The sequence below is a fragment of the Suillus bovinus genome (assembly GCF_016758785.1).
Source record: "Suillus bovinus strain UH-Sbo-P2 chromosome Unknown EDB93scaffold_37, whole genome shotgun sequence".
NCBI lineage: Eukaryota > Fungi > Basidiomycota > Agaricomycetes > Boletales > Suillaceae > Suillus > Suillus bovinus.
Window position 1 is genome coordinate 50,693 of NW_024542093.1, and position 12,623 is coordinate 63,315.

Consider the following 12,623-nt stretch of genomic DNA (forward strand, 5'->3'; position numbering starts at 1 on the left):
AGGACCTACATCATATGATTAGTAGTTAACTCAAAGTGTTGGTCAGCTTTCTTGGTTGCAGATATACATGTCGTAATAACCAGCGACGACGACCGGCAACCATAGACACAATTGCACCCGATGCCGGCGGTATCTCACGCTTAAATATTGTAGATATATTGTGATCCCTTTCTAAAACCTTCACCAGTTCAATGAAAAATCCCGCCTTCTCGGGGACTTGATTTCGGTCGCGATAGTCCTTACTGCCGGCTCAAGCCAAAAGAAATTTCCGACACAGGAATGTGGGAGCAAGCCAGCTACAATACAATGACATTCTCATGCAATGACTTACTTGAGACACTCTACTAAGCCGCCTTTGGCGTTATTCTACAAAGATGTCCATGTTACTGTGTAATACTTGGATGATATGCTATACGATAGCAGCGTAAACTTTATGCGATCAGACTTCGAGTATGTTGCGAGTATCAATAACTTTAAGTGCTTTTAGTAAAATTAGTCCAGTCAGCCAGAAACCGCGGCGTCCAGAGTAGGCCTCCGTCACCCTCAAATGAATGAAAGGTGAAGGCACCTACATCTCAACATCCTGATCTGGATCCAGGCCCTGCATTTCGAAGTCCTCCCCGTTGACAGGCCCCTTTTCATCATGATCGGATTCCACCGCGGAAGGCCACCTCGCCCTCTTCTTCATCTCTTCTACCGCACCCCGATACATGGCATTATACACCTCCTGCTTTGCCACTCGGTGCGACTTATTCGCGCGCTTGAATATCTCTGCGCTAGTTTTTCAGCACTGAACTACATAGAGAAAGGGAGATAGAAAACATACCGAGAAATCTTTCCCCGACCCAGAGACGAAGCGGGGCGTTGCCTATTGAGCTATCGCCACCGTCCGTGTCATTCTCTTTCTCCTTTCCTTTACCTTTCCCACCATCCACGTCCTTCGGCTTCGCGCCCATCCCAGCGCCAAGCGTCTCACATACTGCCAACGTCTCCATAGCATGCCCAGGGGCCGTATGGAGATATTGTGCGCCTACTTGCGCGAGGAGCAACGCACGGAGATGGTTCTCGCCTGCTAAAGTCGATAAGGACAGCGCAGATTTTAGGTGCGATCTGTACCAGAAATCAATTCGTAAGCACATGCCAATTGTTGATTTGTCGGTGCGAAATAAAACAAAATAAAGTAACGCACTTGGCACCAACAATCTCCCCTCTCGTACCTACCACAGCTGCCTGCACCACCTTCCCAACCGCTTCAAGCGTCCCTCCCATTCCATGACACCGCTGGATCGCCGACCTAGCCAGTGCATGCGTCTCAGCATCCAACCAGTCGCTTTTGTCATTGCTAGCGTCTTCATTCACATCAAAGTTCGAGTTCTCGTCGCGATTCTGAGCTTGAGCACGTAGCCCGATGCGCAATAATGCTTCACCAGCGCATGCAGCAGCGCCTACATACCCGGCCCCTGCATTGTATTCGTCATCTACGGATGTGGCGACGCGATAGCATACGCCTGCACGTTCAGTGTCTCCGAGTGCGTGTGCGAGGTGTGCGGCGTGGAGGGTGATGCGGGCGCTATATGAATGGAAGAGGTCGTGAGTGTGGGTCAAGGTGAGTAGTGCGTGTAGGTGTGCTTCTGCCGCATCGAATTCAGAGCGTTGGATCGACACCTGTGATTCAGGATGAGACAGAGGATACGAGATAGTGATATGCAATGAAACGTACCGCGACGAGCTCACATAAAAGATCAGCTGTAAGTCTTACTGTGCGCTGTATAATTTCGTCTCTGTCCGCCAGAGAAGCCCAGAGGGGTACTGAAGATGGATGAGCATCAGTATCGACGCAATGGTGATTAACAGCACGGCACAAACATAAGAAACAAAACTTACGTTCGATGTCCTCTCCTGCAGTATTGAGAGTGTTGATTGCTGCTTCGGCCCAGAGCCTTCTCTTTGGATTTCTACCCACTGGGTCCCGTTTCGCAGTGGCGCTGACGAGGAAGGTGAGCGGGAGAAGTATGAGTGGGTGGGTGGTATGGACTGCCAGGGGAGGGTGTGGTGGAAGAGGGATCTATACGAGTTGCGTGGTTAGGACCCAAGAGGAGAGATACGAAAAAGAGAGACAGAAAACATACCTGGATGATACCATCCTTGAATCCCTCGAGTGCTCCACTATCGACAATTTCGTGGAGCGCGACGAGCCTTTGCTCGGCTGCACTGAATGTTTCCAGAGAAGGTAAAAAATATAGCAGCGGAGAGGAGTGTATGAATAACTAGAGAAGCATGAGCAGGATCCGATTGCGTGCCTTCCTCCTCTTGTTTTGGTCCCACATTGGACTGATTGGAGGTAATGCGCACTTGAGAATATTCACGAGACAAAGCATTAACGTCGTGAGCAGTTATAGAATTCCAACGTGGAAGTGCGTCATCAGTTTTGGCATTTGCTATCACGTTAGTATGACCCTCGTTATTCTTGACTTTGCCGTCCTTGTCGAACACCAAGCCAAGCACGGCCTCCGCGGTCTCAAGAGCAGCCCCGACTTGAGCCCATGCACTTGTACGAAGAAGGACGCACAGCCTAATGACATGAGCAAGGGCAACAATCCGGGGGTGGTGGTTTTTGCGTGCAAGAGTTACGAGAGTATCTATTGCAGTGAGTGCTGCTTGGAGGGCGGGGGCTCCTATTGGTGCAGGACTTGTATTAGCAGCAGCATTAGATGAAGAGGGCAGTGTAGTAATTTGGGTGATTAATGCTAGGTGTGCGTCGTATACGGTGCCTGGAGGATCCGAGGGTACAAATGACGCAATGAGGCGTCTAAGGATAGCACGTGCAAATTTTGGCGATGTGGAAGAGGAAGGGAAGGTAAATGCAAAACGAGCATGGAGGAGTGTTAGGTGGTGGCGAAGCGGCCGAAGTGAAGGGTGCTGAATTTCAATGGTAGGGTCAATTGTTTGTGCCAGAAAAAGGAGAGACTGACTTTTTGTGCGATGAGAAGACCTTTGCTGAGTGCTTTCTCGACCTTTTTTATAACGCTTATTAGCATGCACAAGCGGAGAGAACAATTTGAGGTACCTCTGAATGGATACCTACAGCCCAGTCACATCCTCCCTCCTGCGAGCAAAAGCCACTGTCTATGACTCTCATGCCGACTTCGGCCAAACTTGTCCAAGCACGACATTCTATATCGGGTGCAAGAGCAGGCAGTGCTAAGCATTGTCTTAATGAGCGCAGTGAAAGAAAGAGTGAAAAGCCAAAGTCTGGATGAGTAGGGGGAAGGGCCAGAAGCCCTGGAAGTGCAAGGAGTAGGATTGCTGGAGGCAGCGGGCGAAGTGGCGGCGTCGGGTATAATTTCGGAGAATCTGGGGAGTGGTGTGAGTGACGAAGATCTGGGCGTCGGCGAGGCCGATATGGGGAGTGTGCGCTGCCGTTCTAGCGGACGTGTCGAGTCGTACATTGAGGAGTGACGTGACGCGTCAGTCACGCGTTTAATGAAATGTGACATGTCGCGCATGTGTGGCGTGGTAATACTTCCGAGTCGGAACAATAACTCCACTCAGAGTACCACGTTATTCGTCTGCGGAAACACATACGTGATTTTAGGATTCTAGCGGACAGCTGCTCAAGATTTGACACGTACCAGATTCTCACTATACGGTAAAGTTTACGCCATATTGTTCTGACACGTCGATTGAATAAGTATGTGCTCATAGTGAAGGCTCCCCATGTTGGACCATCCAAGTTTTAGCGAGTGAGTCGTACTTTTAATCTGTCACACCTCCTTATATATAAAACACCCTTCAAATTCATCGTCTCTCATTTCTTTATTTTTTACTCAATACCGTCCTAATTTGCGCTCCCTACATACTAATCGCTTCCCCAGCCACATCCGTCGACCTTCCTCTCTCACCTCTCACGCCCGGTCGTCTTATTCACTCGCCCCTTCTACCAGGCCAATCCTTGGAGACATGCAGTTTCCACTTGAGCCCCCCACCCCTCTCTTCGCCGCTGATGAATCTTCTTCTGCCCCACCATCTCCCCGTGCAGAGAGTACCGCCCTCTCAAAGGACGTTTCCCTTTCTGTAAATTATCTACCTAACAAGTTTTCTTCTGGCTTGCTCTCTCCTACTCCCCGCAGACGCAGACCAGGAAAGACCAATGGTGACCATCCCATGATGCACAAGAGAGGTGGAGGTAGGGAGGCCTTTAAGAGCAGTGAGGCACGTATGCCCGCGGAAGGCGACGAAGACTACGACGGTGTCACCGGTGGTTGGTTCGGTGGCAAAGAAGGTGGCCACACCCGTCCACACATGCACTGGAACAGGTTCAAATGGGCACTCTTCATTGCCAATCTTGCGGTCATTCCCTCTCCCTTTTCCGTACTTTCCACTTCCTGATACATCTCCTGCAGTTATCCATATATGCCATTGCAGGCCTCATCTTTTGTCTTCTCACATGGTTTGACGTCTTCGAACACGCAGACATCCTTCGCGTAGGCAACCGAACGGAACTCATTTTCTCCACAGCCGCTGCCACTCTTGCCTCACTCACTTCCATAATCGGCTGGGCCGGCATCCTACTCAACAACCGCTCCTTCCTAGCAGTTTACACTTTCGCTCTCTGGCTTTGCTTTGCCCTCCTCGTCACCCCCGGCTACATGACCTACAAACAACGTACATTCAACCTCGAAGGCAAACTCAATGCCCAGTGGTCTCGCGATCTCGGCGCAGTCGGCCGTCTCAGGATTCAAAACAAACTTCATTGCTGTGGATATTACTCCCCCTTCGTTGAAGCTACTGTCTCCCAAAGTTGTTACGCCCGCTCAGTTCTTCCGGGGTGCAAAGAGGCATACGTCAACTTCGAGAAACGCGCCCTGTACTTCTGGTACACTATTGCTTTCTCCCTCGTGCCGCTCCAGCTCGTGATCATGCTCACTGGTCTCTTGTGCTCGAACCACGTAACCTACCGCTTCGGTAAAGGCATGATGCCCAAGGCCTATAGGCTCAGCACGGCAAGTATGGCTGTTATCATGGATAATTATGCCAGGTAGGTTATTCCCTATCTATCCCCGCATGTAGGTGTTAATATTTTCACCAACAGTCAACTGGCAGAACAATACGGCACCGAAATCGCGTCCGATATCTTATCGCGGTCTCGACACCTTGATTCTACGACATACGCATCTGGCGTTGTGAACGGGACAGGCACAACTTATGCACTTTCTCAAGGCAGGTACGATTCACTGGCAGTGAAGTCGCCTTACACCGAGAGAATATGAGTGAGCGATGACGGATGGACTACTTTTCTTTCAAAAATTCTTTCGTTGATACACGTGCTCTGATATACCATCTTACGCTCTCGCTTTCCTATTTACCCTGATGGCTTTAATCGTGAAAGCCGCCTAGTGCTGTCTGCGCGTACTTACTAGTATCGCTCATTTCTGGCATGCTTCGTACGGGAATGTTCCGGTGCGCTCACGTACATGCAGCTACTCAATTTTCAATGGCTGCTTCCGTTCTTTATATACAATCAATAAATATACCGCGTGGATCCAAGTATCACGTATCGCGTTTTCGAGTGTGCAGTACGAGTCAATCAACCGTTTAAGCAAGTGGCTGTTTGAATTCACAACGTCTCTGCAAGTCGGCAAAGTACAGCACACGGTCAAGGCCTCATGCCATCTGGGTGCTCCTTAGAGTGAAGTGGCTACCGTCCTCATGGAGCCGGAGGATATAGCCATACCATTCTATACCAGGGGAGCATCTACTTTTAGGTTGTTTCTGTCAGTCAGGAGAATATCATCCTTGTTGTATCCAACCGAAGGCTGCACAGGAAATCTCGACAAGGATCTTGGGTCTGACTCATTTGTCCTTCCACCAACAGTAGCCGATAGGCATTCCTGAATTTTCTTGCTGATTGCAACGCGGATAAATGCCATGTAGAAGGCAATCGAGATGATGGGGACGATCTACATGGTTGATCAAAGCTCCGATCAGTTATTTTGATGAGATGGTAACAGTAGAATAACACACCAGGTCTCCCAAGACATAAAACCCATTGTTCGAGAGGGCGAAGCATACCTGTGAGGCACAAAGGGCTGCAGAGTATAAAAGCGCGGCATCTATGAGCACCCGCAATATAGGCATTTTGTTCTTCACGGCGCAAGAGCCAGAGACCTTCCGTTCGATCGTCCAGATGCGGTATGCCAACAATCCTGTATATATTCAGGTCATTAATACTATGGACCTCAGCACAACGCTTACGCAGAAATGAACTTACCTGAACTGAGCAAGTTAGTTGCAAGCGTCAAGGAAAGGAACGCTGTGACCCAATGCCCAGTCTCATTGCCGAAGACATTTTTGGCATTGGTAGTCGGTGCTTGCACATAGACCATACAAATCCCAAACGCTTCGAAACAACATCAGTCAGAACATCCAAAATTTTGTATGTGATTGCAAATAACCTGCGATGCCACACCACATCATGCACGGTAGGATAATGATCCAGACAGATTGCCAGACGACATAACATCTATAGATCTTTTGGGGATTCATATAAGTTACTGCAGGGTCTCAAGCTTGCAGATAACGTACCACCACTCCGTCGCCGAGCAAAGTTTGTAAAGTGATTATCGTATTCTTAGCCGCAAATGTTGGTTGGGTCACGTCTGCGAAGAACCCTGCTGGCCCGCCATGGAAGGTATTGCCATACTTCACCAGTCCGTCTTCGAGACGAATGATACCTACGATCATGTGCTTGGGGGACTTCAGCAGATGAGGTCGGGTGAGAGTGGTGAGAAGCTGACCGCAGTACTGAGTACGAACAGCAAGGTGGCAACTACAGTGCTTGGCTTATTGATGTCTCGGATGCGTTGTTTGTAAGTGAATGTCCAGATTGTACCTATGAACATGAGAACTGAAAAGCCTGAAAAAAATATCGCTAAGTTGCTAAACATGGGATGTAGCAACTTATGGTGCTCACCGTATAAAATACCTTGTAGTACCGTTGACATTATATTGGCCGAATCCAACGGGAGGCCTGTGGTGGATTTGGAAAACATAGTGATGTCCAGGTGATCTACGACTTAATGTCAGTAGCTTTGCCAACTCAATTCGTATCTTGTTATCTTCAAATAATAGAAGCGCCTCAACTTTTGATATCATCACAGAAGGAATCGGAAATGCGGTGTGCGCCCTGTTTTACTTTGACAAGCTAGACAAAGTTGCCGAGATTGCTGTGGTGGGCACCTTTCGCAATGTGGTTCTCGAATTCTAACCGAACATGACGACCCTGGATCAGCTACGTCAGCGGCCATCAAGCGATTGAATACCATCTTATCCTTGCTTCCCCCGAAGCGCAAGTACGTATTTGATAGGGTTTGGGGTGTTAGGGGTGTTCTTGCAACATAATGGGCGATGCTGAGCGCTGATCCAGGGAATGGATTTCTGTTACGAACATAGACACAACGAGGATGTTGACACTTCACTCATTGTCACCTTTTAAGCTCCCAGAAGGCGAACAATGTGATGCAACAAAATAGAGCAATATAGGGATCCATATCGAGATTCAATGACCGAGACCATGACCGATGCTGTTTTTCCTTTGATTTGACAACTCTGCATAAATCTTACAGGCCGCTGATGATTTCAATTAACTTTCCGATTTGCTGGATAATTACAAGATATGATTAGAGCTGCACTTGATTTCAACGTTATCCACGACATGAAAACTCACCAATATTGCTCCTCCCAACAAATGTACACGTCATAGCCAACCTAGACCGTGAATCGATCAAACCAACTCACGATTCCCTTAGCGCTCTCCTCCTTCGCCCAGCCTGCATCAGCATTCATTCAGTACCTTGCCGATTTCGATGTCTAAGAAATTAAACTAGGCCACTCACGTTCTATGTCAATAGCCGGATCGCCTCGTACAGCGAACCCATGTTTGACGCCTGAAAACACCTGGAAATAATACGTGGATTTGCGAGCGACCATGATGTCTTCTGCACGTCGACGCGAGGAGAGTGGGAATGTGTGGTCTTCCTCTACATGAAAGAATAGAATTGGGAATCAGCAGGTTAGTGGTGATCGCGAACATTTGCAAAAAAGAACTGTTACCTGCGCAAGAGAGAAGGAGAGGTCCTGTATTGATGCAATGATTCGTATTTGTTAAGGCAGTTAGATGATATATCAACAAGAAACGCACTGTCAAGTTTCTCAAAGTGGCTTTCATCGAGGAATGCGGGGTGAGCCAGTGCTCCTGCAGCTCTCGCGTGGGCATACTTCTTGAAAGCTGTCGTATCACTTACCAGCAACCACAGATCCATCAGAACACAAGTCCATGACGAACGAGGCTCCGAAGCAGTACCCTGATCACAGGAATTCAGCGTCTTTTGGGCGCAATTTTTGGATTGACGTACCGACAGCACAGTACTTGGTATTCTCCCTCCCTGTATATAATGTACATTGTACACATTTCGGTGACTCGGAAGCTACCGGAAACACGTACCATATTTTCCTTTTACAGCATCTAGCCAAGCAGGGGAACGCATTGATAGCAGGTTTGCGGGCGTTATCAATCCACACCTGGCGATGACTATCAGACTGGTTCATCACGGAGTCGCCAAAGAAATAATCAGGCCCAAGGACGGTATAGCCTAGTTTCATTCAGATCTCATTATCAGTTCACAATGCACAACGTTGACAAGGAACGCACCACAGGACGCGAAATAATCTTGGATTAATTTATTGTTAACGAAAAGCGGGCCCCAAACATCTGCCAGGAAGAGTATCACTTTCTGTGTGGGAGCAGGAGGATCGGAGATATATGTTAGAATTCCGCCGAGGTCCTCGACATGGCCGACGGGTGTGCCTGTGTGTTTTACACCGGAGAAACAGCAACCACCAGGGGCAGAGGCGAGTGTGGGGGACATCGTTGATATTCTGAGTAGAGGTGAAGATAAGAACGTAGTCTTCGTGAGACCTTTATATTATCAGAGCGAAAGAGCAAGCCTAGGCGCTGATGACGCATGAAGACCTTTGTGATCATCCGACCTCCGGAGAAGGGTACACGTGAACAAATCAGGGTACCGGATGTCCGTATGTTCCACATAGATTACACAATAGTATTCAGGAAAATGACTTTCTGGATAATTATAGCTAGCTTGAACCGTTCATAGCCGTCCCCGCAAACTCGTCTAAATCCAGGAACAGAGTCACAATGTGAGTACGATTTACCGAAACACTTTGCGATTTCACTTAATAACGGCAGATATCACTTGCTACTCGTAAAACGTTTGAACCATCCCACCATCGCACGTTGGCACTCTTCCTTCGCCCACCCTATCAGAAGTAAGAGTATTAAAATTCAATTCACCAAGAAGACAAATACTAACTTTCAGTCTCGACTTCTGGATTTCCCCTTGTTCCAAAGCCGTGAGATACACCGCTGAATATCTGAAAATAGTATGTTGCCTTCTTCTCCACAAGGATGTCTTCAACTTGTCGTCGGAATGGCGCTGGGAATGCGGAGTCCATTTCTGTAAGATGGTATGAGTGAAGCAAGCTTCAGAGGACTGGAAGACGTGTATATACCTGCGCAAGAGAATAGCAAGGGCACTGATTGTACAGCTTGGTTAATGTTGTTAATGATAAAATAACATGGAACCTGCCTTTGCTGGCTCTCAGAAGTTCCTCAGTCAAACTCGTAGGATGGGCCACAGCGGCTGGTAGATGATTCCGCATATAGACACCAAAGGTAGAGAGACATATCACATACCACACGATATCATATCAGTAGCTGCAACCTGAAAGACGTAGGGCGCGCCAAAACAGAAACCTTGATCCAGTATGAAGGCAGCAGTCTTGTAGTACCCAGCCTACTGCTTACCAACGGCACAATATTTCACATTCGTTCCTGATATTGCTGCATATAATTTCGGCATGTCATGTATGCTGAAAAGGATCTTACCGAACATTTCCTTGACACCATCCACCCACTTTGGGACGCTAGCCTTCGCTTGCTCGACAGACTTTGCTCTCCATGTCGAACGATCAAACCCAGGCTTGTCAAGATGCAGATGGACAGGATCACCAAAAAAGTAATCTATCCCAACCACGGTGAAACCTGCTTTCTTGATCGATACGCATACAAGGATACTATACACACAGCAACGTACCTTGAGAAGCGTAGTAATCTTGAACCAGTTGAGCGTTGATATAGAATGGCCCAAAGACATCTGAGAAGTATAGGATGACAGTTTCCACTCCGGACGCAGCGGGAGCTTGCGGAGTAGCTAGGTATGTCGGTACGCCAGCGATGGTAATGCTTTGACCCTTGGGTGTACCGCTGTGTGCGACTGAAGTGAAACAGTGATCTGTCAATGGGCCTGCGAGTGTGGACGACATGGCGCTTGGTAAGGAGATGAGACGTCAAGCGGACAAATCATGGAGTTTCCTTTCGAGCTTGTATCCCACGCGATGCTTGGTAACTCTCCACCCATCCAGTGTCGGCGTCCCGCGCAAAGGCTGATGCCTATGTTTTGATGTATTTTTGCTATGATGGCAGTATTGTTGTTACCCTCGTTTTACAGCACTTTAAAGTTCATTTAGCCGGCACGAACTCAACCGACGCACGCTCGCCCACCCCTGGCGCCCGTAAGGTCACGTGACTTTCTGAACAACTGACATCATGATACTACTGCTCACACTAATTGCATTGTCACGGCTATGTCACCAACGAGTACGATAATTGCGAAAAACGCTAGAAACGTCGAGACAAGCTATAGGCGACATCTACTTTTTCAACTTATAATTGCCTTATGGCAACGTTGAACAAGTTGATATTGACGGCAAGTGTGTCACCGCTACCGCTACCGTTCCATTTGAGGAATTTACCCGGCGGCTATGAGTGAGAAAGTCGCTTTCAGTATTTCAAGTAGCTTCTATTTTTTGGAATGCCCAGGATGGGCCTGCAGGGTGCGTTAGTGCAATTAGCTGGATCCCCGGTGTCTTGACTGATACTATACTAGTCTCCAGCTTGAGCCGAATATTGCTGGTATATAACGATAGCGAAACCTAACCACTTCCAGTGCCCACAGCGTCACGGTCGTATATCATTTGCATCATGGCTTCATCAGGTATCCCGCTGGATACCGCTGCCATCATGTCATTAGTGTTAGAAGGCATTTTATATGGTGGGTGTCGCAATGACTTTGTCGGTTTTATGTCCACCAAACTACCGTTCTTCAGGCTTTTCGGTCCTCATGTTTGTAGGCACGATCTGGATAATCGCCTACAAACGTCGCGAACGTGAGGTCAATCGGATAGCAGTTGCAGTTGCCACCCTGCTGTTCTTACTGAGTACTGCGGTTAGTGTCTCGCCGCTTGCATATAGTGACATCTGCTGAAGCTCCACAAGCACATGGCCGTAGGCATCATTCGTATCGAAGAGGGACTAGTAAAGCATCGTGACACATTTCCAGGCGGCCCAGCGGCGTGGCTTGCAAACACTTACGAAGAAACATGGATAATCAAGGATACAATACTCGTCTTACAAACTCTACTTGGCGACGGGGTGGTGGTAGGTTCAAATCTTAATCTTGAAACCCACGGCTTATAGAATCTCCCTTCCGTCGAAAGATTTATCGATGTTATATTGTGTGGCAATCCGTGTGGATTATCGTTATACCTTGCACGATGTGGTGTGGTGTCGCAGGTTCGTTGCAATCATACGTTGGAAATTATGTGCCCTGATATTGTCTGGAAGCGTTTGGTGTTATTACTCTCTATGACTTTTCGCAAGCGTCAAGTAATGATGATGTCTTCACTAACAAGATTGGACATTTAGTTGCAACGTTCATGATCTTGACACTTGCCACAAATTTAATTAGTTCAGGTAGGCACACTCTTCCGTAAGCGCGATGTTGATGTCTCATTAACCTTGTGCATAGGATTGTTGGCATATCGCATTTGGGTGAGCGAGCGCAATGTCTCCGGAATCCGCGCTACGAAAAGGAAGATACCTTTACTGCGCGTGTTCATAGATGCTGCTATTTTGTACTCTGCAGCGCTCTGCTCCGCACTAATATGCTTGGTCCTCTCGAATAATGGACTGTATGTTATGGCAGACTTGGTAATTTGGCTGTTAATATCTGTTATCGATATCACTGAGCTTGGATCAACTAGAACATTCCGATCATCTCGATTGCCTTCTACATGGTGTTCATTCGCATCACGAGCAGTCGACACAACCAAGATTACATCTCAACTGTCCTTGGAGGGACAAGTAGAATAGAACGCAGAAACTCGCAGCAGCATCCTATGCAATCTTTGCATGACATGTATAGGCAAAATGATACTGCATCCTTCTTGGTCGATAATTCAAAAGCGCATACATTAGCGTAGTTATCCTATCTAGCTTAGTATGCTTCTGGATATATATTATAATATAATACGAGGGCGCCTTCGGTTGGTTCATTACAGTAGCAGGAAACTTGAATACAATATTAGCGCGGTCTTGCCAGTATTTTTCGTCTCCAAACAAACAGTCTCTTCGGTAACCCCCAATCTGGTCTCCCAGTCTTTGAATCTGTCAATTATATCATCTCACGGAATTCCATGTGCAGTGG

General features: G+C 47.8%; 6 protein-coding genes across 6 annotated transcripts; 2 read left to right on the top strand and 4 right to left on the bottom strand.

The window, feature by feature from the left end:
* Positions 1-280: 280 nt before the first annotated feature.
* Positions 281-3,541, bottom strand: EDB93DRAFT_1152421 (uncharacterized protein). Its single transcript, XM_041449751.1, has 10 exons — positions 3,434-3,541; positions 3,068-3,354; positions 2,973-3,014; positions 2,269-2,919; positions 2,130-2,201; positions 1,885-2,065; positions 1,721-1,809; positions 1,190-1,665; positions 827-1,110; positions 281-771 (listed from the first exon to the last, which is right to left on the bottom strand). Exons 1-10 carry the CDS (start codon positions 3,504-3,506, stop codon positions 569-571), a joined length of 2,358 nt encoding a protein of 785 aa, XP_041306526.1. The 5' UTR covers positions 3,507-3,541; the 3' UTR covers positions 281-568.
* A 419-nt stretch (positions 3,542-3,960) lies between these two features.
* On the top strand, positions 3,961-5,270 carry EDB93DRAFT_1104862 (uncharacterized protein; the record flags this gene model as incomplete). The annotated part of the gene is made up of 3 exons (XM_041447448.1): positions 3,961-4,371; positions 4,404-5,038; positions 5,093-5,270. The coding sequence occupies 3 exons, from the start codon at positions 3,961-3,963 to the stop codon at positions 5,268-5,270; spliced, it is 1,224 nt and encodes a 407-aa protein (XP_041306527.1).
* A 468-nt stretch (positions 5,271-5,738) lies between these two features.
* Positions 5,739-7,052, bottom strand: EDB93DRAFT_1087536 (uncharacterized protein; the record flags this gene model as incomplete). Its single annotated transcript, XM_041446049.1, has 7 exons — positions 5,739-5,960; positions 6,025-6,206; positions 6,272-6,400; positions 6,456-6,531; positions 6,586-6,747; positions 6,798-6,916; positions 6,974-7,052. 7 exons carry the CDS (start codon positions 7,050-7,052, stop codon positions 5,739-5,741), a joined length of 969 nt encoding a protein of 322 aa, XP_041306528.1.
* Positions 7,053-7,442: 390 nt separating this feature from the next.
* On the bottom strand, positions 7,443-9,097 carry EDB93DRAFT_526273 (dienelactone hydrolase). Its single transcript, XM_041456625.1, has 9 exons — positions 8,711-9,097; positions 8,504-8,651; positions 8,419-8,444; positions 8,304-8,363; positions 8,201-8,254; positions 8,113-8,136; positions 7,896-8,039; positions 7,727-7,829; positions 7,443-7,658 (listed from the first exon to the last, which is right to left on the bottom strand). Exons 1-8 carry the CDS (start codon positions 8,925-8,927, stop codon positions 7,768-7,770), a joined length of 735 nt encoding a protein of 244 aa, XP_041306529.1. The 5' UTR covers positions 8,928-9,097; the 3' UTR covers positions 7,443-7,658; positions 7,727-7,767.
* On the bottom strand, positions 9,068-10,633 carry EDB93DRAFT_526595 (Alpha/Beta hydrolase protein). Its single transcript, XM_041456626.1, has 8 exons — positions 10,173-10,633; positions 9,965-10,120; positions 9,884-9,910; positions 9,773-9,832; positions 9,589-9,612; positions 9,390-9,533; positions 9,253-9,336; positions 9,068-9,191 (listed from the first exon to the last, which is right to left on the bottom strand). Exons 1-7 carry the CDS (start codon positions 10,399-10,401, stop codon positions 9,269-9,271), a joined length of 708 nt encoding a protein of 235 aa, XP_041306530.1. The 5' UTR covers positions 10,402-10,633; the 3' UTR covers positions 9,068-9,191; positions 9,253-9,268.
* On the top strand, positions 10,632-12,554 carry EDB93DRAFT_526896 (uncharacterized protein). The gene is made up of 8 exons (XM_041456629.1): positions 10,632-10,971; positions 11,025-11,189; positions 11,245-11,363; positions 11,414-11,575; positions 11,635-11,710; positions 11,762-11,890; positions 11,946-12,127; positions 12,181-12,554. The coding sequence occupies exons 2-8, from the start codon at positions 11,120-11,122 to the stop codon at positions 12,397-12,399; spliced, it is 957 nt and encodes a 318-aa protein (XP_041306531.1). The 5' UTR covers positions 10,632-10,971; positions 11,025-11,119; the 3' UTR covers positions 12,400-12,554.
* Positions 12,555-12,623: the final 69 nt, after the last annotated feature.

Coding starts and splice junctions, on each gene's coding strand:
- EDB93DRAFT_1152421 (XM_041449751.1), bottom strand. CDS start 3,506: ATGCGCGACATGTCACATTTCATTAAACGCGTGACTGACGCGTCACGT. Junction 3,015..3,067: donor CTGTAGGTATCCATTCAGAG/GTACCTCAAATT, acceptor GTTATAAAAAAG/GTCGAGAAAGCACTCAGCAA. Junction 2,920..2,972: donor GTCTTCTCATCGCACAAAAA/GTCAGTCTCTCC, acceptor ATTGAAATTCAG/CACCCTTCACTTCGGCCGCT.
- EDB93DRAFT_526273 (XM_041456625.1), bottom strand. CDS start 8,927: ATGTCCCCCACACTCGCCTCTGCCCCTGGTGGTTGCTGTTTCTCCGGT. Junction 8,652..8,710: donor AGATTATTTCGCGTCCTGTG/GTGCGTTCCTTG, acceptor GAATGAAACTAG/GCTATACCGTCCTTGGGCCT. Junction 8,137..8,200: donor CCACTTTGAGAAACTTGACA/GTGCGTTTCTTG, acceptor GCATCAATACAG/GACCTCTCCTTCTCTCTTGC.
- EDB93DRAFT_526595 (XM_041456626.1), bottom strand. CDS start 10,401: ATGTCGTCCACACTCGCAGGCCCATTGACAGATCACTGTTTCACTTCA. Junction 9,833..9,883: donor TGTGAAATATTGTGCCGTTG/GTAAGCAGTAGG, acceptor TACTGGATCAAG/GTTTCTGTTTTGGCGCGCCC. Junction 9,337..9,389: donor TCCAGAAGTCGAGACTGAAA/GTTAGTATTTGT, acceptor TACTTCTGATAG/GGTGGGCGAAGGAAGAGTGC.
- EDB93DRAFT_526896 (XM_041456629.1), top strand. CDS start 11,120: ATGGCTTCATCAGGTATCCCGCTGGATACCGCTGCCATCATGTCATTA. Junction 11,364..11,413: donor TGTTCTTACTGAGTACTGCG/GTTAGTGTCTCG, acceptor AAGCTCCACAAG/CACATGGCCGTAGGCATCAT. Junction 11,576..11,634: donor TACTTGGCGACGGGGTGGTG/GTAGGTTCAAAT, acceptor TTCCGTCGAAAG/ATTTATCGATGTTATATTGT.